The 25,049-nt window shown below is 35.8% G+C and overlaps 1 protein-coding gene across 4 annotated transcripts in view; it reads left to right on the top strand.

Moving 5' to 3' along the window:
- The window catches only part of LOC140166466 (uncharacterized), a 215,497-nt gene that overhangs the window by 129,564 nt on the left and 60,884 nt on the right, over positions 1-25,049 (top strand). For 2 of the 4 annotated variants that reach the window (XM_072189947.1, XM_072189945.1), the window contains 2 exons: positions 18,458-18,559; positions 22,242-22,376. In XM_072189947.1, coding sequence (XP_072046048.1) covers positions 18,458-18,559; positions 22,242-22,376 — 237 coding nt within the window. The remainder of the gene's footprint in view (positions 1-18,457; positions 18,560-22,241; positions 22,377-25,049) is intronic. The other 2 variants (XM_072189948.1, XM_072189946.1) reach the window with 1 other exon arrangement.

Below are 25,049 nucleotides of genomic sequence, written 5' to 3'. Positions count from 1 at the left end.
CATACTTCCCTCGTTGAACCTTAGTGCATACACACACACTGAGGCATAGGTAGTCACACATGCCTACTGCATGCTTGCCCAGGTACTTCCTGAATCACACTGAGTTCATCTTTGTGATAAATCCACTACCAGTGAACTCTTCCTCCTCTCTTGGCTCATAGAGATGCATGCAGCATCACTGGATCTTGATGATGAGTGGTAGACTGATGAGAGATGAGATGATGGAATAGTGCTGACTTTGTTGATGAACGTTGGAGGAGGGGGAAGTGGAATTCGTCAGGGTTGGTCAAGATTTGGATTTTAACGACTTGATGATGATTTGGAGTGTTGTCATAATGGAGTGATGCTCTGATGATAAGGATTGGTTAATGACAATTTCCATTTCAGCTTGGATTATATACTTAAGATATGTGATTGATCTCAATGAGAAAATGCAGTGGATTTCAATCATAACATGCATATCGAACCTTATTGACCACCTTTTGATTCTGAAGGTGTTTGTGTAGGAAATGCAGTACAGTGGAATTCAACCATACATGTAAAGTTTATATTTGGAATCTCTGGACCTTATTAAACACCTAGATGAAATTATATAGAATGATTTGTTTTGCTGAAAAATATGTACAAATATGAATTGATCAGTGTGAAATGGACCAGAACGGTCATCAATATCATTTTGTAGTTATCAATAATCATCTTGTAAAAACACGATCACGATCTTATGACCTCCAGCTGCTTGCAACAAGTTCCATTGACACGTTTTGTGAATAGGACCTGCATAGTTTGTATTGTTTGACATCGTAGGACCACCATCCCTCACCGATTAAACAAGCTGAAAAGAGCGCTATCTGGCTATTCTACATTCACTAAGGACACCCTGTCGCAGCAGGTGGAGAAGTTACTGCACTATCAATTTCCACCGTATTTTGTGAGGTCTTTAATTCTGACCTGGGAACAACTTTGGACAGGTAGTTGGGTGTGTTCCATCAAGCGTTGCATTTGGCGAAGACGCAGCTACTGAGTTGACAAGCGTATATACCACTTGTTATCTGGATGTTATACCCGATACGCCAAATCGGTGTGAAGTTTTATACCTGGGGATTTTTATCCATGTTACTATGGTACCACCTCATCGCACCACTTTTGTCATGGAATATTTCTGTTGTTTTACTTATTTGCTTCCGTAAGTTAGTGCAATAATGTAAATGTATACGAGTCTTATGGCTGGTTTGTTGTGAGATAAAAAGGATGTGTTGTCAGGTTGAAAAGTGTAGATAATGGGAAATTGTCCTTAAATTGAACTTGAGGAAGAAGGTTATGTGGTGGGTATGCTTGGATGTGATGAAAAAAGTACAAAGACCTGGCTGGCTGACTGGGAAAATAGTGAGTTGAACTTCTCAAAAGTTGCTCATTATAAACATGGCATGGTTGAAAATTAAATCATATTTTAAAGATTTGGTTGTATGGTTATGTGATCTGCATATTCAATTGAATAGATGGTTTCATTCTAGGTATCAAAACATTGAAGATCAAAACAGTTAAGCAGGAAATAACGGAAATGGTAGATTAAAGGTGGTGTTGTCAGTGAATGTTTTAAAAGCAAAACAAGAAGCTGATCAGATTTTAATTCTGCAAGGTCAAACTTAACATGTTCAGATTATGTTTCTCTCTAATTATTACAAAAAATATCTAAATTATTAACGAATTTTGCAGCTCTTCCTCGAAATAGCTAAATTCAGTGACTCATATTGGGTTTACACACGGGACATGTTTAATCTTGAACTCCATAGAGTCTATCAGTCGTCATTATGGTTCATCATTCCCCAAGGCCAATCAACCCTCCCTCCCGCTCCTCCAATGAAGCATCCATAGTGTCATCCTTACTGTGCAATATGTCTCTTCTATTCCAGATTTTGATATGTTTTGCATTGTTGTTTAGAACCGTGAAAGTGAGTATCATTAAAAAATAGTGCCATCTTCAAAAAAAAAGCTTTACTTCTGTTTTTTGTTAGCATTACTTGTTTTTATTTGACTAACCAAGCCATTCATTCATTCTAAGAAATTATCGCTTTAATGTGATCCATTTATTGCATTAAGTTTTCTAATTGGGGTTTTATACACACTTCTAACCAAGCCGCCTATGATTCAACTCAACCCTCCCCCTCCATGTTTACTATTTAGAAAACAGACTATAGATTTCCACGACAGATGTGGTTTAGTTAGGTTCATTGCACATACAAGTACCATCCATAGGTCTTCAGATGGTACTTTCGACTCCACCGACTCGAGCGAGACGAAATCTCCTCCTCATCGGCGGACGATTATGGGGACTGACCTTTCTTGGAGTGGAGGAATCTTGAACTCGTTAACTGGGTCGTTAGTACCGACAAATCAATTGGGCACCACCCTGGCCTGATTTTGGAATTATTAAAGATGATGTGCTGGACAGAGTACATAATAATAGTAAGTGTGGCGGGTTTTCTTGATGATTCAGTGATTAGTTTGTCTGCAGTTTTGTGTGTTTCCTTAAATCGGAATGAAGATGACAACGATTTTGTTTTTGTTGTTGGTATTAGAATTATATTGGCTTCACTTGCTTGGATGAATGGTTAAATGTTAATTCTAATCTTTAGATGACAAAATTGGCTATTCTATGTGATACCCATACACCCCCATGGAAGATGCAGTCTTAATCTTCCACACAGGGGTGTAGATTTTAAGTGGATTTCAGGTATCTTGATTTGAAATTCACACTTCAATTCACATTCTCTGTGAATTATGGCTATGTCTTCTATAGGAGGTGTATGGATTTGGAATAGCCCAATATTAGAGTATGTCATGTCTAACTTCAGGAGATGATTTTATGCATAGCAATAGCGTAATGTATTTCTGTGACATAAAGCTTGGAACTGAATTTGAAAATCATGGCATAGAATAGCTTTCCACACTTTCTGAATATTTATCATGTGCAGGTATTTCCCTTTCTGTATCCATGTCATTTGATTTAATGGTGTATTGGTTTAACTTTACAAAATAATTGAGAAAGCGTTTTACTACATTATTTGTTTTGTCCTGTATACATGAATTGTAATACCAGAAGTGAGTTCCGTCTGAAGTCATGGTGCAGCGACCATTCTGTTATAAATTTTAATGAAGCTTAGTAAAAGAATTTCCATTAAAATGGAGTGGAAAAACATGAAGATGGTTATTATATAAAGATAAATTTGTCAGATATCTGAATTTCTCTGCATACAACATATCTTTGATGGAAGAAAAAATAAATAACTTTCTTTGTAATCACATTGATGATTACAGTACAGTATATCTTTAAAGTTCATAAATAAATTCCCTACAATATAAAGCTCATTGAATATGCATTATCATTTGCACACTGTTGAAAGGCAATAATGCTGTAATTTCACAAGAAATAACTGAATGGTTAAGTGATATTGTCTCTTGATAATGACAACTGTAGGTTATCATAGGTTTACTTAAAATAGCATAGGTAACTCAAAGTCAAATCTCTGAACGTACTTTATCGTTTCATGATCTTAGTGTTGAAAGGCATCCGTGTGCTCGTTCATTTACCTATAACTATTCGGAGTGTGGAAAAGAAACTGATGTGTTGCGTGTTTGATTTTGGGAGTAGGGATAAGAAAGTTAGGAAAAATGCTTTATTATAAAATAATGGTTCAAATTTGGGACAAATGTGTAAGCATAAACAATGATAAGTAACTGAATAAAAATCACCTTCTACATAAGTGAAAGACGTATGTAACAAAATTAAACAGCTTTGCGAGTGTGATGCATATCTCAAGTTCTGAGAAACGAGATGATCTGCAAGATTAACTCTGCTTTAAAGGTACCCAGGTGAGGATGGTTTGAATTAATTTGATGTTTAAAGTATTTTGGGGGAAATATGAAGTACTGTTTCAATTTTGTCTTCTCATTATGGATAAAATGAATTTGATCTTGCCTATATGGAAAAAAGTGCATGTGAAAATAATGGAAATCAAAGCTGATTATTACAGAACATGAAATGCTTGAATCTCTATAATACTCATCATGTTTCCTGACATTTTAATCTCTTTTTAAACGTGGCACACATTTTTTTGATAGTTTTAGTTCATTGTCTAACTTCACCTCATATTTGTGTATGGATTTTTATCTCGACCCAATCATGCATCATGGCGTCGACTATATTTACATCTTTACGTCCCAATATGGTCATCTGTCATCACTATAAGCCATGCATTTATGATTAATAATAACGCCACCGATATATTAATAAAGATGGTGGGAGGAGGTTGTTGATTCATGAGAGTAAATAAATTAAAAGAAAGTGTAGATGAATGAGTTTCTCGCACTAATGCTGTGGGGTTATGTTTTTCGCACTACCATTAATCACTGCATTCACTAACGGTTAACACTTCATGAGAATTAATCAGCCTTTTTCGTTTACTGCTGAATTCTTCTAACTCGGTATGATTCAATATGATGTGTTCATTGAAAAACGTATTCAGGTACCAACATGCCCATACTCAGGTAAGTGGTTCTACAATATCGGATGAGATTGGTAGCAAGGCAGCTTATATAGTGGGTTGTAATATCGCAATGCTTTACAATGTGGTGTAAGAACGGTTAACTAATTGATGTGCGCAATTTATTAATTAAGTTTAAGCCAATCCAAAATATCGCTCTCATGCGGCTTATATATCTTAAATAGAAAGTCCTCAAGGGAAGGTGTTGTGTTTAATGATTTATCGCATTTCTCTGATTGCTTCAGTGGTCGTACATGATGTACGATAGTTACATGATGTCGGAAATTCACGTTTAACATAAAAGTCGTTGAATTATGTATGATGTGTAGTTAAGCCGTCAATGGGTTGTATTGGTTTATTCATAAGATTCCCCAACAGGGGCTCGCTTTAAATAAACTTACAATAAATATGAATGAACAACCTTGTTCGAAACCCATATAGTAAATTTATTTTTGCGTTCACTTGACAATTTTTTCCTGTGTTTTAAATGGGAATCAAAAAGCGCACTCTAGGATCAATCAGGTTTTTGAAATTAAAATTGCTTTGAAGTGGTCATCGCAAGAGTTTTAGTGAGGGGAATATGTAATGAAGAATATTCACTGTGGTCGTGTTTTTCCCATTTTGAAGCTGTATTTACCAGATATTTTAGCAATAGTGCGTATGTATATGGCTCAGTGTTCTGTCATAAACACTTATTCCCCAACAGGGGCTCACTTTAAATAAATGCGCATGAGCAATCTGGATTAAAACTCATAAAATTTATTTAGCGTTTTTCACAATTTTATTCTTTTTATGTTAATGTGCTCTAAAAGACTAAAAAGGATCAATCTGGTATTTTGACATTAAAATTGCTTTGGAGTGTAAATTGCAAGAGTGATAGTGAGGGGGACAGTAATAGTGAAGGGGGACATGTAATATAAAGCATTCACTGTGGTCATTTTTGAAGCTGAATTTCACCTGATATTTACCAAGTATACTTCACCTGATTTTTTTGTCATAAACAAGATCCAACTTGAAATTTACATCAGAAAAGGTTTTAAACTTGATTCAAATTTACAGTTGAAATTGATAACATGCATATCACCTTTAACCCTGCAGTTACATGACATTGAATGTATACCAATCAAAAAGAATAATTTCAATGAGCGTAGCTTGTATTCCATGTCGGTTGCTATGGGGAAGGTAATTCTATATTTTTATTCAAAAACATATTCAAAATGGGTACAAAAGATACATTCATATGAATGGCTATGTCAGCTCTGTGCCTTTCAGGTTTGGGTCAAGTACAGTACTGTAAAACATCTTTCTTAAAGCTGCAATTTTGCAGGTATTTTATTTTCATAAATTTCATGAGAGTTTGCAATAAGCCATTGAGTTTGACACAAATTTTATGCAATTTGTTAAGATATTTGCAAAGATGTGAAATCAGGGACAATTATAACTGGCTTCTTAATGTAGCAGACATTTTGCCTCTTTTTGTAAATAATAGTTGAGGCAACTTTTGCAATGTTCTACAGTTCTGCACATAATATTTTGCACTTGAAACAATGTTTAGAACTGCTTCACTCGTTTTTAATTTCTTGAATTTTAGCTTCCTTATGTTTTTACATTGATACACAAAGAGTAATATATTTGCATGTTGTTATTTGTAGCTGCTTGGAGCGCAAAATTCATGAAAATAAATATAGGTTGATAATTTCCACTTTCATATCATGTGCCAATAGTCAAAATAAAACTTAAAATGAGACTAATTCTCTTCTTCCTTTTTTTTTAAATATAGGTAAATTTTCAAAAAATGAAAGTAGCATGTTATACATCACTTTAGTATTGGTCATGAGAAATTCACAGTACGTTCCAACAAATTTACATTTAAATTGTGTCCTAACACTGGGAAACTGGGAAGGAATATTTATGTGGTTGTTAAAGAAAACTTGCCCTTGTTTTTGTTTCACACATATGACTGTAGGATGATGGTATTGTTCAGTTGACCTTTGACCTGATACAATGGAATAACCCATAAAGTGGTTAATGAAAATATTAATTAAGTATATATCCCAGCAAGTCATATTATTATGCATATTAAGTATGCCTTGTTGAATTTGTGCTGTTAAGGGTAACATGCCTATTTATTTTTAAAAAATATCTGAAAATGTTGAGTTGATAAAACAGAAGAATAGAAAGAAAGAATATAATCTACCACAGATAGGAAAATTATACCTTTTGTGACTGTTGTTTCAAACCAGTTCCTGTATTTAGCTTCTGAGAAAATGTCTGGTTATATTCTTTGAAAGCTAATTTTCCAGGTCTGTAAATGTAATAAAATGCCCTTTCACATCCATTCATGGTAGTAATGTCATGTATGAGTGCACCCTTGCTGAGGATTTGTGCCAAAAGATAGTTAATAATAGTGTTTTTTATTTGTGTGTTTTGTATACCAGTTGCACAATCATTGGTTGCACTTTCATAATGGAAAAACGTTATACTTGACTGGAAATTTTGTTGTGTAAATTTAATAACTGTAAAAAAGTATTTAAAAAAAATTACTACAAGATAACACTATCAAATCTTGTGGGGAACTCAACTGTGATATTCAAGCAATGTTTAGTGATTCCGATTGTATGATCGCATCTTGTTATGTAGAGAACAATCAGATTATCCTCTGTTTTGAGAATTGTTTATAATACCCCAAAGTATGGCCCACTATAGCCTCATCCCAATGGCAATAGTCCAATAATCTCAATTACCTAATCATAGTGCAAAATTTGACCTCAAGTTGCAGAGTATGAGTTTTTGTACCCAAATCTTCAAAGGTCATTCAATGAATGTACAGATCTTTTGGGTTTAAGAACTGTACCCTGATAGATGAGCATGTTGTGGATCCTAGTGTCTCAGGTAGTGTCTCAGGTAAATGTGAACAATTATATGAACAAACAGGCAGAAATTATTAGGACAATGACCTGTTGAGATATTTTGATTAAGATTTTGTCGCTATGTTCAAAATTCCTACATACTTTGTGGATGATGAGACCCTGTCATCATATTTCTTTATACTTATGTTTAAAAAATCTGCTTCCCCTCGCATTATGAGGAGTCATGATGAACTGCAATGGTGTCTTGTAACTCAGTGTGTCTCTATATTTTGGTGCAAAATATTTGACATTCTACATATTTTGTGGGTGATGAGACCCTGTCGTCATATTTCATAATTATACTGATGTTAAAAAAATCTCCTTCCCCTCTCATTCTTGTGTGAAGGATCTTATAAAGAAATCTTAAACTGCAATGGTGTCTTGTAAACATGTCTCTATATTTTCCTGCAAAGTATTTATTCTACATACTTTGTGGATGATGAATTTGTGTTGTCATATTTCATATACTCATGTTCAAAAAATTCTCCTCCCCCTCATATTTTCTTATGAGGCGTAGTAAACTGAAATGGTGTCTGCAATGGTATCTTGGTGTATCTCTATATTTTTGTGTACAAAATATTTTACATTCTACATATTTTGTGGATGATGAGACGGCCTGTCATATTTCATATACTCATGTTCAAAAAAATTCTCCTTTCCCTCATATTTTTTTAATATAAAAGTGGTAAACTGCAATGGTGTCTTGTAACTTGGTGTGTCTCTATACTTTCCTGCAAAGTACTATTTTGTTGCAACTGGAACCAAAAAGGCATCTTTATAGAAAAATACAATCTACTAAATATCATTTACATTGTCTATCAACTTTTGAGATATCAGGAGTAATTTAGCTAAAAACATCACTTTGAGATATCAGGAGTAATTTAGCTAAAAACATCACTTTAAGTAGGCAAGCATGTTGTAGGGATAAACATCTTATTGTCCTGTACAAAATGATGTTTATCTCTTGGGTTCAAAGTGATACTTATGCTGCATAATATATTTGGATGCTTTTCGATCAGGGCATTTGAGGTCGGGATAAAGGAAAATAGAAATATTTGAAGTTTGGGAAAGTTTGATGGTGTCAGAAAGCTTCAGAAGATGAGTCTGATTACCAGCGTTCGAAATTTTGGTTGTCCGGTTGCCCGGGACTACTAAAAAAGTCGCCAGACAACCAAAAATACTGATTCGGTTGTCCCCCGGACAACCATAAATCTTTATCCAAAACTCACCTTTGTACGTGTATGAGTACACATGTGGTTGTGGGGAACTTTGTTCCAAGTACGGACAACCAAAAACTTAGACGGACAACCAGAAATTTTAACCTGGTTGTCCGTGGGACAACCATTTATTTTTCCATAATTCGAACACTGCTGATTACTGAGTGGGTTGCAGAGAGGATCAAATTGACTGAAACACACTGATTTTCCATGATTTTGGTTGATTTGCCAAGGACTTGCACCCCTTCTGCTCCCCTGCCGTTGAAAATGAAGAATGTGCATAATGACAGAAATGCAAAGTAGTAAGGCTCAAGGTACGCTATCTCGGACATGCAGGACCTACATACATGTTATTCTTACTCCACTGTCTCAACATGTATGAGATGGATGGACAGGTTGGACAAAAGAAAAGGGTTCAAGTGCTTCTCAAAGTCACACCAAAGGCCTCAAGGCAGGAATACCATAACATAAAATCTGATGGGTATAGGACTCTTAACCAAGTTGACAAAAGATGACAAGATTGCCGATGGCTAGGTGTAAAAGAGATCATTATAGTTTGTATGCATTACAGGGTTTGTGTAGCAAGAACACAAGTGTTTTCATAGAGTTTATCCAAACATGGTACATTTTTTGTGTTAGATCTTATGTTTGTATTATCTCAAATAATTGACAGTGTGTCAGATGATATTGGGTGTTTTATAGAATGGAAGAAGCTCTCGTTAGCCAACCTTGGGTTTGAGTGGGCCATCAGTGTCATGGGTTGAAGTGTGTGTATGAATATGAATGGGTAGATATCAAGAGCAACCATCGCATATTTTATAGTGATATATTCTTAGTTTTGGTTACATAGGCATGCTTACAGGTGTCACTCTTAGGTTCAAATTTGCTGACATTTTCAGCTGTGTGAAAAATGGAAGTTTTCTAACGCCAAAATGTTGATGTTCAACTGAACACCCTTCATGCTATTAGGGGCAGGCGGAAAGTACCCCCCCCATGTCAAAGTGAAAATTTGAAATGATCCCATTGAAAATTGCCAAAAGACGGTCGGTGCCCCCAGAAGCTTAGTACCCCAATCGAATGACTCATGATATGCCACTGCTTTTAACCTTAAGGTGTAGTGCTAAAGTTAGGGTTAGGATTCTTAATAAGGTGTGGATTAGATTATTTTGGATTAGGATTGATATGGTAGGTCTAATAAGGTGTGGAGAGTATTTGAAATATTATTGCCATCATGTTTGTCTATTTTGCAGCAGTTTTTAATTGGCAGTTTAAATCTAAATTTGAAGCTGCAGTTCAAGTCTTCAAGTCGACTTTTCTCTCTAAACTGGTCATATATTTAATGTTGAAAGAGATTTCATTATAATAGCCCCAACAATACAGAGATAATATGCATGTAGTATTAACCTATGTAACACACTTAAATTGGGTTGTTTATAAATGGGTCTCAGCCATACAGGTATATAAATAATTGTGCAGGTTTGCTGATGGCATTGTATACCATCTGCCATGACAGCAGTTTACCTGTCTACCAAACATCTCTATGTGTGTTTTTATTATAATTGCATTGGGGTTTGAACCTTACGTGGAAGCTGCCTTTTGAATCAAGACTCGAGAATAAGAATAAGGATTGTTATTCCAAGGGTTAAGGAATATGGTTTAAGGGATGCTACCGGTCGACTGCTGGCCCTTGCAAAAACCATTGGTTTAACTGCGCTATAGTGTTCCAAACTGCAGTAGAAGCCACTGCTGGTTCTGCCAGGGAGACAGCGGTCAACTTACAGTTGGGTTTTGAACCTATCACTTAGCTACTGTAATTAGGTTTAGGTTAGCCTGTACTTAGAATTAGGATTATCTATAGAAGAATAGGATCTGAGCATGAAGCTAGTAGGTTCATGATCTGAGATAGGGGAATTTTGTGTTTAGATTAGCATAGAGTCAGGGGTCAGAATGGGATGAGAGAAGTCCCATATTCTTAGATTTGTCGACTTCCTGTAAGTTTCAGTTTGCACAGTGAAATTAAACCAAATTGAAGTTTTAAGAAATCACTGAGCAACATTTTCAGCATTACTGCTACTGTATCCTCACCCTATGACTAATTTCTTAATCCTAAACATAATCCTTACCCTAATCCTACTTATCCTAGTCCTCTAATCCTAACCCTGTGTTAGCAGTGATAATTATCTGAAGCAGAAATCACAGTTAAACTGTATGATTCATTACAGAGGTGATTCTTGTCAGGCAATGAATTACACTTTCATACGGGAACTATTGTAATGTATTTACAACCTTCTCGCAGCAGACAAGTGTAGTAAGAGTTAACCCCCTGAGTACTACCTGCCAAAGTAACATTGCCTCTGATTGGTCAATTACATGATATCTTCACTTTAATCACCAATCAGAATGGAGCATTGCAAATAATTCACCGCAATTTTTTTGCATGGTGAAAATTATTCTAACAATGTTGCTGATTGGTCCAATTGATAATTATAAATTCTTTTTGGCCAATCGACAGGTAGTTCTCATGGGGTTAAGAGAGGCAAGAACCAACAAGATGTAGGACATGGTCCTCTCCTTTATTGACTCTGCCCATCCTTTCCTCCGGACACGGAGCAGGTCAAGAGGCTACCTTTGTTTGAGAACAAATACTTGAGACAACTACTAGACATGAAATAATATCATCAAGGAAATAAAATGAAATATGGTGAATTTTCTATTTTAGTGTAAATGGCCGTGGACTTTGTTATTATTTGAGTAACATCTCTCTACCTTTTGTGTACATCTTTTGGGTGTTTGTGTTTTGAATGTATGGACTACCATATAAATAATAACAAGTGAAAAATAAAATTTCTTGTAAGCAAAATCATTGTATCAAACATTGTTTCAGCTTGAGGAAGGTCTTACATCACCATTAGATAAAACCAGATGTTGGTGAGGTGCGATTTGAGTACAACTTGGTCAACATAGCATATTATATGATGGGGTTTAAGGTGGTATTGGAGGCATTTTGGAAGTGCTATATTTATGTTTTAAACATATTAATTGAGTAGGGCAGAGAACACTGATCCATATACCTTTTATTTGAAGCTAATCGGACATACGGTTTTATATAAATGTCTTTGTATTGTATTGTATTTATCAATAATCAATACAGTTAATGAGCTAATATGACTTGAAATATTACTTTACCCTACTCTATTAATCTGTTTAAAACATGCTCAAAGCATTTCCTAATTTCTAGAAAATGCATCCAATACCACCTTAATCAAACTGTGGTTGATAAAATGTGTTTCTTTTCTCTCTTCTCCTTCTCCCATAATACAAAGAAATCATGATTGTAATTGAATTTGCTTAATTGGGTCAGAGAGAATTCAAAAACAAGCTGTACGGAATACAATGTTATTTCCTCATCGTAGTACAGCGATTGTGTCCCGGGATAATGTACATGTGCTAGTTCTTACATTACTTACAAATGGGTACTTTCAATGAATTCTATGCATACAAGCCTACCCAATTGATAGACTGCTGCCCTCAGTCGTCAACCGTCTGGATTGACGACTGAGAAAACTACGTGGAAAAAAAGTGACGGATTTTGCAACAGGATTCCTGTGGCATAGAGCATGCGCAGTTGTGTCCAAATTGACCTTTTGACCGAGTTTGTTGTTTTTAGAAGTTCAGAGCGCGATCTTGTCACAGCGGCGCGGTACAGCGACGCGGTACGCGGGCGCCGCTAGTCAGTCGCGCTACGGCGCACAACCAAAGTCGCATTGAATAGTTTTCATAAGTCCGTCATGATATTGGCTGTAAGATAATCAGTCGTCACTACGAAGCATACACAGTACATGCGAAGTGTAGACGGCTGATTGGAATTAGTCTACCCAATTGAACCCTCTCCACTACGACAGAGCTTTCGACCCATTAACTTCTTCACTGTGAACTCGAGGATCACTGCACATTTGCGATGCAATTTTTGAGTAAGTTTTCATGCATGCTGATGGGCAGGGGTCTTACCTTTTAAGCGCACATTGCTTACTAGCTAAGATTTTGAAAACAAGCATCTAGAGAGAATGCATTTATTTCCGCTCACGTGAGATGCAGGAGACTAGAATTTGCCCAACCTTGTTAGATTTGAGTGAATGCATGGAAAATTGTGTAATACGCACCATAAATGATTCTTGTAGATTCTTGGACTTACAAACATCCTGCTATATTTTGTGTTCAAAATTCTGCATCCTTGTGCATCTATAAGAAGGAATCAATTATATTCCTGCTCATATGACATGTAGGAAGCCTCTGTATTTGCTGCACTCCTTTAGAATTGAGTGAACAGACACAAAATTAGAGATCCACACCCTAATTGAATCTTGTACATTATACAATGTACATTGTATGTTATTTTGTAGAGAAATGCCTGAAAAAATGCCCCAGCAATGTTTTCATATAATTATTGTCTTCCAAATTTTGCTCCATTGGCTTGCTTAAGCTTGAACTTTGTGCATGGTGTCAAATTTCATAAGAGGAACTGAAATAATTTTATGTCACAAACATCTCAGCAATGTTTTTGTACAAACATTGTCTTCCAAATTCTGCATCCTTGCTTTGCTGAAGTGTAAAAAAGCTTTGCGCTGAATAAGTATGGTGTCAAATTTCATGAGGGGAACCCAAATCATTTGATCTCACAAATATCATTTTACATTCACATCCTGAATTTACATCTGAATACGAGTTTAGGTCAATGACATTGATGGTAGTTCAAGAAGAAGAGAAACTAGCCAACTTACACATTCAACAATATTTACTTATGAACACCCACTGAATGATCAGCGGTGCCTATTCAACAATTCAGGTGCAAAAAAAGACACTATTCAACAAATTCTTCTTTGTGTAAATCTAGTTCCCAATGACAACTGTAACATTTTTAACAACATATCTGCCGTTAATGCATTTTAACATTCTCATGTTCACAACATTCCTATACATAAAACTGTGTAGACTGTATAGATTCCTATACATAGTCTCAATTCAGACAGTGAATGTGCAACTGACTGGGGCACCATGTGCAAATAAGATACTTGCCATTTGAAATGGATCATGATATTGTCCCTATGGGTGGAAGGCTCAGAAGCATGTTGTCCTTTTCGTGGTGACCAAGTTCATGTATTCCCATTATGCCCAAACAATATACAACATACTTTGTGTATAAAGTTGAACAATACCTAAAGATGCCAAATATACACAGACATTTTGGCATTGGGGAAATTGGGTCAAAATTCTATACCTGTCTACAATTTTAGCTTCGAGTAAAGTTTTATAAAATCTATATGTAATATTATATTGTCACATATTCAATGTCTGTTGTATTTTGTATCAACTGAAAATAAATTGTATGAAAATAAAGGTAGATATTGAAAAATTGTATAATATGTGAGTTAATATTTCAAGAAAAATGTAAAAAAATGTGATGATATTTGAATACATGACCTAGTTATTGGGTTCCAGGATATGTGGTTATTAACATGTAGGCCTAAGTAGGTTTTCAGAATTAATATCTGAAACTTACTCTACATGTATGTACAATGTATTTCGGTGTTCTGAAGTGGTATTTGTCATACAATATACATGTATATCACACTGCAAAGAGGTTTCCAATTTCTTAGCATGATCTCATTCTGACATCAAGATTGAAACCATGCTCATATTCACCTAAAATTCAATACCTTTTGGAAAAAGTTGGAAATAAAAATCTCAATAGCTCCCATTTATAAAAGGATATGTTATGGGATTGTTTTATACTTAGAAAATATATTCAATATATGTTGGGATGTCACGCGGCAGCTATAACAGGGAAAGTTAGAAATATGTATTGAAATAGCTGCTTTCTGTATTTCTGATCTAAATGATAATAGAAAGGTGTTAAAAGTTTGTCAGTTTGTTTGAGGCAGCTATTATGATCTCATTGTAAGGTGCTTCAAGTCTCTGCATTCCTATAGTGTCATATATGATGACTGCCCATGATCTGTGAAAAGCACTTCTTGTTGAGAATCAGGTCATTTGCATATCAGGCTTTTGAAAGTGACATTGATTTCGTTTGAATTCAATGGTAAATAAAGACTATGACAAATGTGCACAGTGACTTGTGTGTCTTGAATGAGTGTCTTACTTCAAAGAGTTTTTGCTTGTGTTATGTTTAGATATTGCGTATGATGCATCCCTGCGTGACTGACACTCTTGGAGAGAAATCATGAGATCTTGTTCTCTAATTGCAGCATTTGTTGTTCAAGCACTTTTTCACTTTTAAACATGGCATTGATTTAGAATTAATTTAAATACTAGTAGTAGATAAAACTATATGACAGATGCGCACAGGGACTTAACTTTCACTTGCATCATGTTTATAAGTTGTGTATGATGCATCCCTTTGTGATGGATTATCATCAGAGACACACTTGGAAAGAAATCACAAGATCTTATCCTTTACTCTTCGTGAATTGCGTACTTGCAGCCTTTGTTGTTCAAGCACTATACCATGTTTAGAAATAACATTGATGTAGAATTAATTTAAATAGTAAATGAAAATATATGACAAATATGCACAGTGACTTAACTTTCACTTGCATCATGATAAGGAATTGGGCATGATGCATCCCTTTGTGATGGACACACTTGGAGAAATCACGAGATCGCATCGTTTATTCTTTTTAAAAGTTCATATGTGCAGCCTAGTTGTTGTTCTACTGATTCACTTTTGAAAGTGACATTGATTTATAATTAATTTAAATTGTAAATAAAACTAAATGACGAATGTGCACAGTGACTTAAAGCCGTATTATTACATTTGCTGAGGAAGACGCCCTCACTGAATTTTTAAAATTCCTTTTTACACGATTAAATTGTACTTTATTAAACCAATATACCCTGCAAAAATCAAGACTCTAGGTGCTGTAGTTTTGTCAAAATCCGAGATTTTGAATAAAACGCGGCGCTTTATTATTACGATGGAATTATTCGTCGAACACATACATAATGTTCATAACACACAGTACGTACACGGCGTGCAGGACGGTGATATACACAACAAAGGGTCGTACCACAACATGACCGAAGGAGTGTAGTACGTATGGGCGCCGACATGTGCGCTGGTAGTAAATTCCAATTTTCTTTGCTTTGCCGTAGTTGTTCAGCTAAAAAATAAAAGGGGATATATCTGACAGTAAAAGCTAACATTTTATGGCAAAGAAATGCTAATCTATTTTGTTTGAAAATGTTATAATATGGCTTTAACTTTCATTTGCATCATGAGCTATCATGTTAAGGATTGTGTATGATGCGTCCTTTTGTGACTGACACACACAGAGTGAAATTGAGAGATCTTTATCACCTTGAAGTTTGTATTTGCAGCCTTTGTTGTCGTTCAAGCACCATTTCTCAAAAGTGAATCACATATCTAGCAAAGTGTGCAATGACCAGTGAATGTTCCAAGTGACTCACGTGGATATCAAAAACTATTTCAAAGTTTGTTGCTGCATTTGTTGTTGTTCAATCAATATTTCACCTGCTTCAAGTTTTAAAAGCTCATTGCAAAGGTGAATCATGCAAAAATAGAAAGTAGAATACCAGCGTAAGTTTAGCTGACTCACATGGAAGTCAAGAACTTTTTCCAAGTTCTGTTTGCCTGTTATATTGCAGTGGGCGCAAGCAGTGTTTACTCAGAGGCTCATGGCGCAATTTACCAAGTTACTGAGCCAAAATTGGGCCAATTTGGGTAGAGAGAGTAAACACTGGGCGCTGTCTTTCTTGATCTGCATCTAAATCCTGCTTGCTTACCAAATCAATTTCAGAATATAATGTAAGTTGTTTTTCAACTTTTGACTTATCTGCATAGGATATGCCCTCTGCCTGGTAACTCCTCCGTTCCGGTCTGCCATTTGCCCGATATTGGGTCTCCTGGAGATCCTTGCCCATGTCTTTTGGGGTCTGGTCCTTCCATCTTGTTGGAGGCTGTAGTGGCTGCTATGCCTGCTTAAGTTTAACAAAAGGTGTATTTAGCTCATTAAAGATTATGAAATATACCTACGTACCTACCTATCTACCAGACAGCATCATGCATTTCTGTGCATGCTGCCTGTGGTAGGAAAAACTTTCATATGGCATGATCCTTGGTAGCAACTCCAACCTCATCCACAGACCCATCTGATGCCAAGTCTATCCAAGTCCCATTGAATAATGTTCTTCCAAGTTGTTCTAGGGCATCCAGGTCCCCTCTTTCCATGGTAAGGATTCCAGAAGTAGAGTGTTCTTTGGATGCGACTCTTATCCGTTCTCAGCAGGTGGCCAAATCACTGTAAGCGGCGCTTTCTGATGATAGTAGTGAGCTTCTGTTGCTTTGTCATGGATCTAATGTTCAGTTGTTGGTTATGTTGTATCCATTTGATTGCAGAGAATATTCATTTGGCATCTCATATCAAATGCATCTAATCTGGACTCATCTCTTTCAGTGAGAGTACAGCATTTAAAATCATACAGAAGGGTAGAAAGAACTAGGCATTGTGGAATTTCATCTTGGTGTCTAAATTGATGTATTCTTTCCACACCTTCTCCTTTCAATTCACCCAATGCTTTGCCAATCCTATGATAGAGCTCCTTAAAGGAGCATTTGATCATCGGAACAGCAAATAGAAATATATAAGTACAGAATATATTAAAGATTATTAAAAATCAAAGTGGAAACTATGCTAGCAACATCTTGAAAAAAATGATCACAATGAACCAATCACTTGGACATGCTAAGATGAAGACATCAATTTAAATATTTGCTTCACGCATACAGGTGGTTTGGTGCTTGTAAAGATGATTGGTTCCGCTGATGAAGATGATTTATGATTCTATTACCTATTTATTAACTCAAATATTAGTTTACCAAATGTAACTCATTGACAGCTTGATTAAAAACTGGGTGACATGGTGAAGTGTTATTATAGATTGGGTCCACTCAATCAAATGTTTAATGTTTGATATGATCAAGCCAAAGTGTCAAGTGGACAGGCAATTCAAAATGACAGGCAGGCATCAATATCTAGTGGAGATGGATGTAAAACAAAATTTTAGATATGGACAAAAGATGTATTTGAAATCATTTGTATTTTTTGCAGGGGAAACTTAAAATGAGAAAAAGAGATTTGACCCAACAAAAGACTCTTTGCTTACTCTCATACCAGAGAAGATACCATACCCTTCCCATAATCCTTTGCAACATATTACATAATACATTACCTCATTTCATTAATGATACTTCCATTACTTTATGCAGGTTCCATTTGTGTTCATATTGAGAATAGACTGGTTAAACACGGGTCGATAGTCAAAAAATAAGCATATTTTGCAAGATCCGAATGTGTATATTAGGTACATTTTGTCACCATTGACCCATATTGCACAAGACAACCAATCAGCACAGAAAATTGAAATGGAAGAAATGCATTATGGGAAGTGTCAGATATCTTCTCTGATCACATACTAATAAAGCAAGTAATTTTCATGTGCCTAAAATGTTGTGAATTTCAAAAGTGACAAGAATTTGCAAAATTTCATGCTCACAAATATTTCTTTAAATGCACTAATTTTAAGAAAAATTTATGCAAAAATGTGAATCCTTTACAAATTATGACATGTTATACCACTAATATACTATGTTTCATTTTGTAGCTTATCACTTGCCATTTTTATTTGTTTTGTTTTATTGTACATTTTGCATACTTTGAAGATTTACATTGGCTCTTTGATCTTTTTCTTACAGACGTTAAAGTTAAATACAGAAGTACGACATGACAGGCAGGGGACGCAAGAAAGACAAGATGGGGACACCACTGGTAGCAAACAAAAGTCACAACAATCATCGGTAGGTACAATGAAGCCATAGCTCCAACAGCTATACACTTATTTTAATCACAGAATTATTAAGAAGAACCGGAACTCCCTATACTGCCACGATTGCGTCGTCATCTATGGAAAAATTGAGGGGTATTCTGGTGCAGTTTGAGCAAAACATGAATAATACTAATTTTTACCCCTTGCTTGTATCAAGATGGTGTTCAAGTGCAGGTTCTCTGGTTTAATTCTGTGGTTTAACTTATTCTCTCTCATGTGAACAAAAGAGAAAGATCAGCTGAAGATTTTGAACTGATTATTAGTAATTGTGCTTCTACTACAAAGGAGAGAGTAAGAGAGTATTATAGAGGCCCTGCATGCTTTTATCGATTGGCTCCAAACAAAGGATTTGAACCGGTGTCCTTCATGACGCAGTGCAGTCCATTCAATCAAATCTTGTCATCAACCTATTTGATCGTGGTGCATTTGTTATGTGTGTGAGATGAAACTGTCGCGGTAGATTGCAATCATGCTTTTGTTGAATGCATTTGAGTAGTCCGCCATATTTACGATATGATATGTCATATGCACAACCTCTATATAGAAACTTTGTCCAATCTCCTGGATTGATCATACCAGAGAACTATTGTGGGTGAAATCCAGTGATGTTATTGATTGATTGCCAGTTCATTCACCTAAATTTGAGATCTTAGTCTATGTGGATACTTGAGGTCTTGGTCTTGAAAGGATGGTCTCAGTCTTGATTTTGACCTTTGATGATCAGGTCTTGGTCTCGGTCTTGAACATAGGGGTCAAGACTCCATCAGTGATGAAGAGAGGGATGAGGAAGTGAGTCTGCTTTTAAACAAGTGTTTGCAAGACTTCAATTTTTCTTTGGTGATTTTCAAACGGGACATTTAGTATACTGTTACAATAGATGTTTACCAGCTCTGTTAGCTACTCCAGGCTTGATAAAAATGAACCTCAAAAGTGCTAAGTGGCTAGTTAGTGACTATCTAAATGGTATAAAGTTACCTATTTAATAGGCACATGATACTTTACCAGCAAGTCTGCATTTTGAATAATGTTGTGCTCTTTTACACCCTAATTAAATGAAAATTATGAATAATGCATAAGTCTATTTGCTCATTCATTCTGTATCCCGTCATGATTTGGTGGGTCGATGACCTCATACCAAAACACTGGAAATCTTACCTTTATTGTGCTTGGAGAATTTATTTCCAGAAAGCATGGATATGAAATTTTTAATGAGAGATGAGAATATGATTTGCAAAATTTGATTTTCAATCAACATCTTCTGAAAACATCTCATTTATTTTGAAAATACTTTTATGTGTGCACAAATATTTGTACTTCTGAGTAAGGAAACTTTTTACTTAGTACTCTGCAAAAGTATGATTAAATGTTATTAATAATTTCTGGTTTGCACAAAACAGACATAGAAATACATACATTTAATGTATTGTTTTCCCCAAGTAGACCAAGTAAGAAAAACTTGACATACTTGGATTTGAACCTGGGAGTGTCTGGGACCCTTGGGTATTTAGACCAGCGCTCCAAATTAGCTATCAAGGAAGCCAATAGCATCAAAACATTTACTATATAGGAATACATATTTTGAATTCATCAATCATAAAATAGAAAAGCTATATAGGACAAGTAAGATAATTATGCTATTCCAAGAACTTGATATATCCTATGTGTTAATTACACCAACAATATTCAACCATTTTGGCCATCGTTGGTGCCTGTCACTGACCACTCATATTTTATCCCTTCTTTCCCCCATCTTCCATTGACCTCCCTTCCTCCGGTAACTTGGTTACCATCCATCCATTGATGCATCCACTACCAGCTATCTAAGCACACACGCAATCCTCACCTCAGTACCTGATGCATGAGCTGGCCAATTAAGACCGACAAAGACTTCAAGAATTAGCAATTACCCATTTTGTTTCTGGAGGCAAAAAGGATATCCTCGTAAAGCTTGCGTGAGCGCTTCTCTTTTGTGATGTTAGGCTCGCTAGTGTTAAATGGATGAGTAATAGTAGCTTACTTTGTAACTAATCACATCGGTGTAAAGATACTGAGATACTTTTCTTTGTGATATGGTACTGGTAGGTAGGTACACATGTTCCAATGGCCTCTGGGTCACGGTGGGTTTCTTATTCTCTAGTTTTATGAAGCAAATTTGCTTGGATTATCTAATTAACTCGCACCAGATTTTTTTTTTTTGAAAGTTCATTTTGTGAAGTTAATGGGATGAGGATGACTAGGTGGATGATAATTGGAGAAGCCACTAGATTTTTTATATTAATTTTACAATAAGATGAAAGAGAAAACAGCAACAAGATAAAAGTAACCTACTTTGTACCACTGGAAAATTTATTTTAAAAAGTAAAATATAATATATTTAAAAAGAAATAGACTAATGATTGTCATTTTATAAATCCTGCCCTTCTCCTGTGTGTCATTTTTTATTTAGACATTTTTGTAATTTTAAATTTGTAAGAAGATGGAGATATTTTTAACTGCTTTAACTAGGTAGTGAAATTGTGAATTTTTCATAGCAAATCTTTATAGAGAAAATTGAGAAGCAATTAATTGTAGGAAAGTGCAAAATGAAGTGCTTTAATAGCATGGAGGCAATTAGATAAGATTGCAAGATTTCATTGAGTAAATTACGCATCACTTTAAACATGTCGCGACATTCCAAGGGGATTTAAACTACACCACGTTGTCGTCATTTTCCCCGTCATCAAATCTGTTGCCAGAATGCCAGGGTTGGGTTGAGTTCTAGGCCATTGACCTCGTTGGTTCGTTTGATGTAGTGGAAATGGGGAACGATTTTGTGCATGAATGGGCATGTGATTAGCATAACAGTTTTAATAGGTTTAGTTGCAAGGAAATATAAGATACCTGGGAAAAAGGACGGAAGTCTGTGAATATTATGACATGGAATTTTTGAGATAAGACTTTGCTGTAAAATTACCTAGAAATTGAAAGTATTTTTAGGTATTTTGGTAGTTGCTGTTTGCGAGAAAGTTACAGAGATAATATGACAGTGATAGAGAGACGGAATTGAAATAATGTATTTCAGTATAAATGCACTGAAAATAATTAACAATGTGATATGTTTGTCTGCGAATGTATGTGATATGGCAGATTGACAAATGGGAACGGAACCTTGGGCGGGCTCCAGATCAGAGACGGCAGTTTTGAACAACTACCGGGCTAGTCTATAAAATGAGTAGTTTTAAGGTGTCAGACAAATTAAAGGGTAGGATATGTTCTGAAAAAGAGGTGTGGGTAAAAGCTTGCGTTTACTTTGAATTAGGGTTAGGGATTGGGTATTGTGTATTTCAAATGCTTAATATGTATGTGTGTGTAGTAGCAGATGCAAGAGGCATTTAATGTTTTGGGGGCTCTGGGGTAGAATAAGTATTTGGGCTTATAGGCTTGGATGTAAGGGTGATTTTCCCAAAAATATCACAATATAGCCCCTGTGACATTTTTTGTCAACATAGGTACACAGAAGCTGTTCAAAATAGCCCTTGTAACGAAAACCAGTGATTTGTGTCCTGATGAAGGTTATGTTGGATGCAAAAAGAACAAGTACAACAAATGTAGATTTTTATTAGATGTGTTTTCTTCATGTTTTGAAATGTCCCAAACCTCTATAATTTATACAGCAAGCAGAACCAGGTACATGCAGAGTTGCTCAGAATGGGGAAGACAGGATGCCCAAAACCTTGCCAAAACATACCAGCTGCAGTGCTGAGCCAAGCTGCGAAAGGGGGATCAGTCCCACTCAAAATTCACTCCCGGTAAGAACAGCGACAGACAGCGAAAGAAGTGAAGAAGATATAATCATTTGTGGATACTAGCTCAGTTTTAGATCATCTGCGGTGTCTGTAGCAGGAGCATGTTAGCCGAACGATTAGAGCGTTTGATTCATGATTGCAAGGTTGTGGGTTCAAACCCAGTGAGTGACAAAGTGTTGTGTCCTTGGACAAGACACTTGAACTCATTTGTTCCATTCCACCCAGGTGTAAAATGGGGAGCTGTTAGGTAGTCATACCAGTGCGGTTGTTGTTGGCAGCCACATTGTGTGATGTATCGTAGTGGCAGTGGAATAAATGTAAAGTACTTTGAACAATTTTTTGTATTCAAAGAAATATGGTCTACACATTGACACACTTACACTGTGTAGATTCTACCTTGCCAGGGTCAATGACAACCCTATGTTTACTTTCATTTGTATCAAGTTGTGCTTTATTCCTAGGATTGGAGGCTAGGCCAAGAGAATAAACCATTCCTACACAATGGATAAATTATTGTTAAAGAAAACACTAGAGTGAAGTAGAGAAAATATAAAGAGGAAGAAAAATAAAGCATTTGGTTACGGTTACCTTGGGTGTGCTCAAGTAATAACAAGTGTTAGTGTGTGGGTGAGAAATACTATAATTTTAGTTTCATTTTTGCATTAAAAAAATCTAAAAGTATAGGCCATGTTAATACATACTCTCATTTTGGCTTTTTGGGAACAATATAGAAAAGATAGCAGACAGATTTTTTTTCTTTTTACTGCTTCAGTGTTTAGACCACCATTTTACCTCCATTTTGTACAATACAAACAACAAAAGAAAGCAAAATAAACAAACATGACAAATAGATTAGTATTCATTTGATAATTGCCAGTGTAAAGTTTTGCCATTAAAGAATAAAAAGAGGAGGGCAGGAAATATAAGAAGCAGGCAGGGACAAAAATTATATAATTCTGTATTTTATTTGGCCAAGTGCTTCATTCCATTTTAAATATAAAAATGTCTTATTATGTTTAAAATTTTCACCTTGCAAATAGTAAAATGTGGCGGTGATTTTTGATAAAGTAGTAGCCATTGAATCCATTTAGTAAGCTGCAAGAGTAACAAATATATAATGACAAAATAAAGCAGCAATTGCTTTAAGGTTAGGATTAGGTCTATGGATCAAAGCTTTTTATTATATTCATAGCAACGGTGTAAAAACAAGACTTGTGTAGCATTCATTCAATCGTCTGTCTGGTTGTTGAAATTTAATGTCTGGTACGAGATATTTGAGGAGGGAGTATAAATGTAGCGAGGTGAAAAGGGGAGTGGGTAAGCCAGTGGGGGATGCAGGTAGAGTTCATGTTCAAGACTCCATCCTTCAGGGTCTTTAATGTTTTTTAATGGTTGAAATGTATGTTAACATAGGAATTGAATAAAATTGTGTTCATCTGCTCGGTGATGTAGCCAGGACTCTTGCAGGGGGTCGCAAGGTACATTTCAAGGTGGGGGACAAACTTGGACGAAAATGGTAAAAAATGGCCGAAGGTACAACAAATTTGTCCAAAATGGGCTAAAAAGTACTGTAAATGCATAAATATCTTAAATATCAGGGCGGCCAGCATCAAACGGGGCAAGACTTCTCACGGTGGATATGATATGGTGGCAAGAAGACTTATTTCAATCACGATCTAATTGCAATTTCAAGCCATTGATGGAAAGGATACTAAATATTATATTTCTAAATGATAATCTCCTCTCATACCATTAATCACATTAATTAAAAAATAATTAAAACAAAATTTACAAACCGTGAAAGACTCTGACCGCGCAAGACGGGTAATCGCTAGTAAGCTAAATTTTAGTCTTTGGAATGGCAGTGGATTCCCTTTATCACAAAAGCTATGCAGATGCATGTTATCAGCTAGTGATAATGAAAAGGAGTACCAAGGTGTGAAATACCTTGGCAATGCCAGGATATTCTTAGTCCATAGATTATGTAACTATCCCTATTGGGATGGTAAAAATGTTGATGGCCGGTGATGCAGTTGAAGAGCAAAATCAATCCAATATTAAAACTTTCCTGTCCCCAGTTCCTGTCAGACAAGACAACTTGTTCAATTTCAGAATTTGTAAGAAATAGCAGATTCAAGGTAAAAAACGCATTTAGATGTAAATTAGCGATTCGTTTGTACAGCCCATGATAATTCTATGGGGAACCTGACAATTTGTAAAGTGTTAAAGTTTAATGAATAGCTCCAGTGCGATGTGCTTAACGCAACACTCTGGCATGTAATCTAGTTATTCAATTTGTTGTAAGTTCAACTGAATTGGTAAATCAACCTGCCCCAGGGTAGACATGAACAAGCTATGTGTTCACTATAGTTCATGCCCTGACTTTTGTATCCAAAGTTAACTACATCATGACTTAGATGGGCTATTCCAGTTGAAATCCATACATTCCGTATGGAAGACATGACCTTAATCTTCCCCAAAGGGAATGTGAATTTCTAATGGGGTTACCTGAATAGGTGCTTCTATTTGAAATCTGCACCCCCTGTGTAAGATATTAAGGTCATGTCTTCTATAGGGGGTGTATGGGATTCAACTGGAATAGCCTGATGTAGTGTCACTCCACATACCCTATTAACATGATTCAACTGCTTCATGTTATAATGCCAATGAACTGAA

Source organism: Amphiura filiformis, chromosome 12 (assembly GCF_039555335.1).
Source record: "Amphiura filiformis chromosome 12, Afil_fr2py, whole genome shotgun sequence".
Classification (NCBI taxonomy): Eukaryota; Metazoa; Echinodermata; class Ophiuroidea; order Amphilepidida; family Amphiuridae; genus Amphiura; species Amphiura filiformis.
This window is presented reverse-complemented; position numbering and strand designations above follow the sequence as displayed.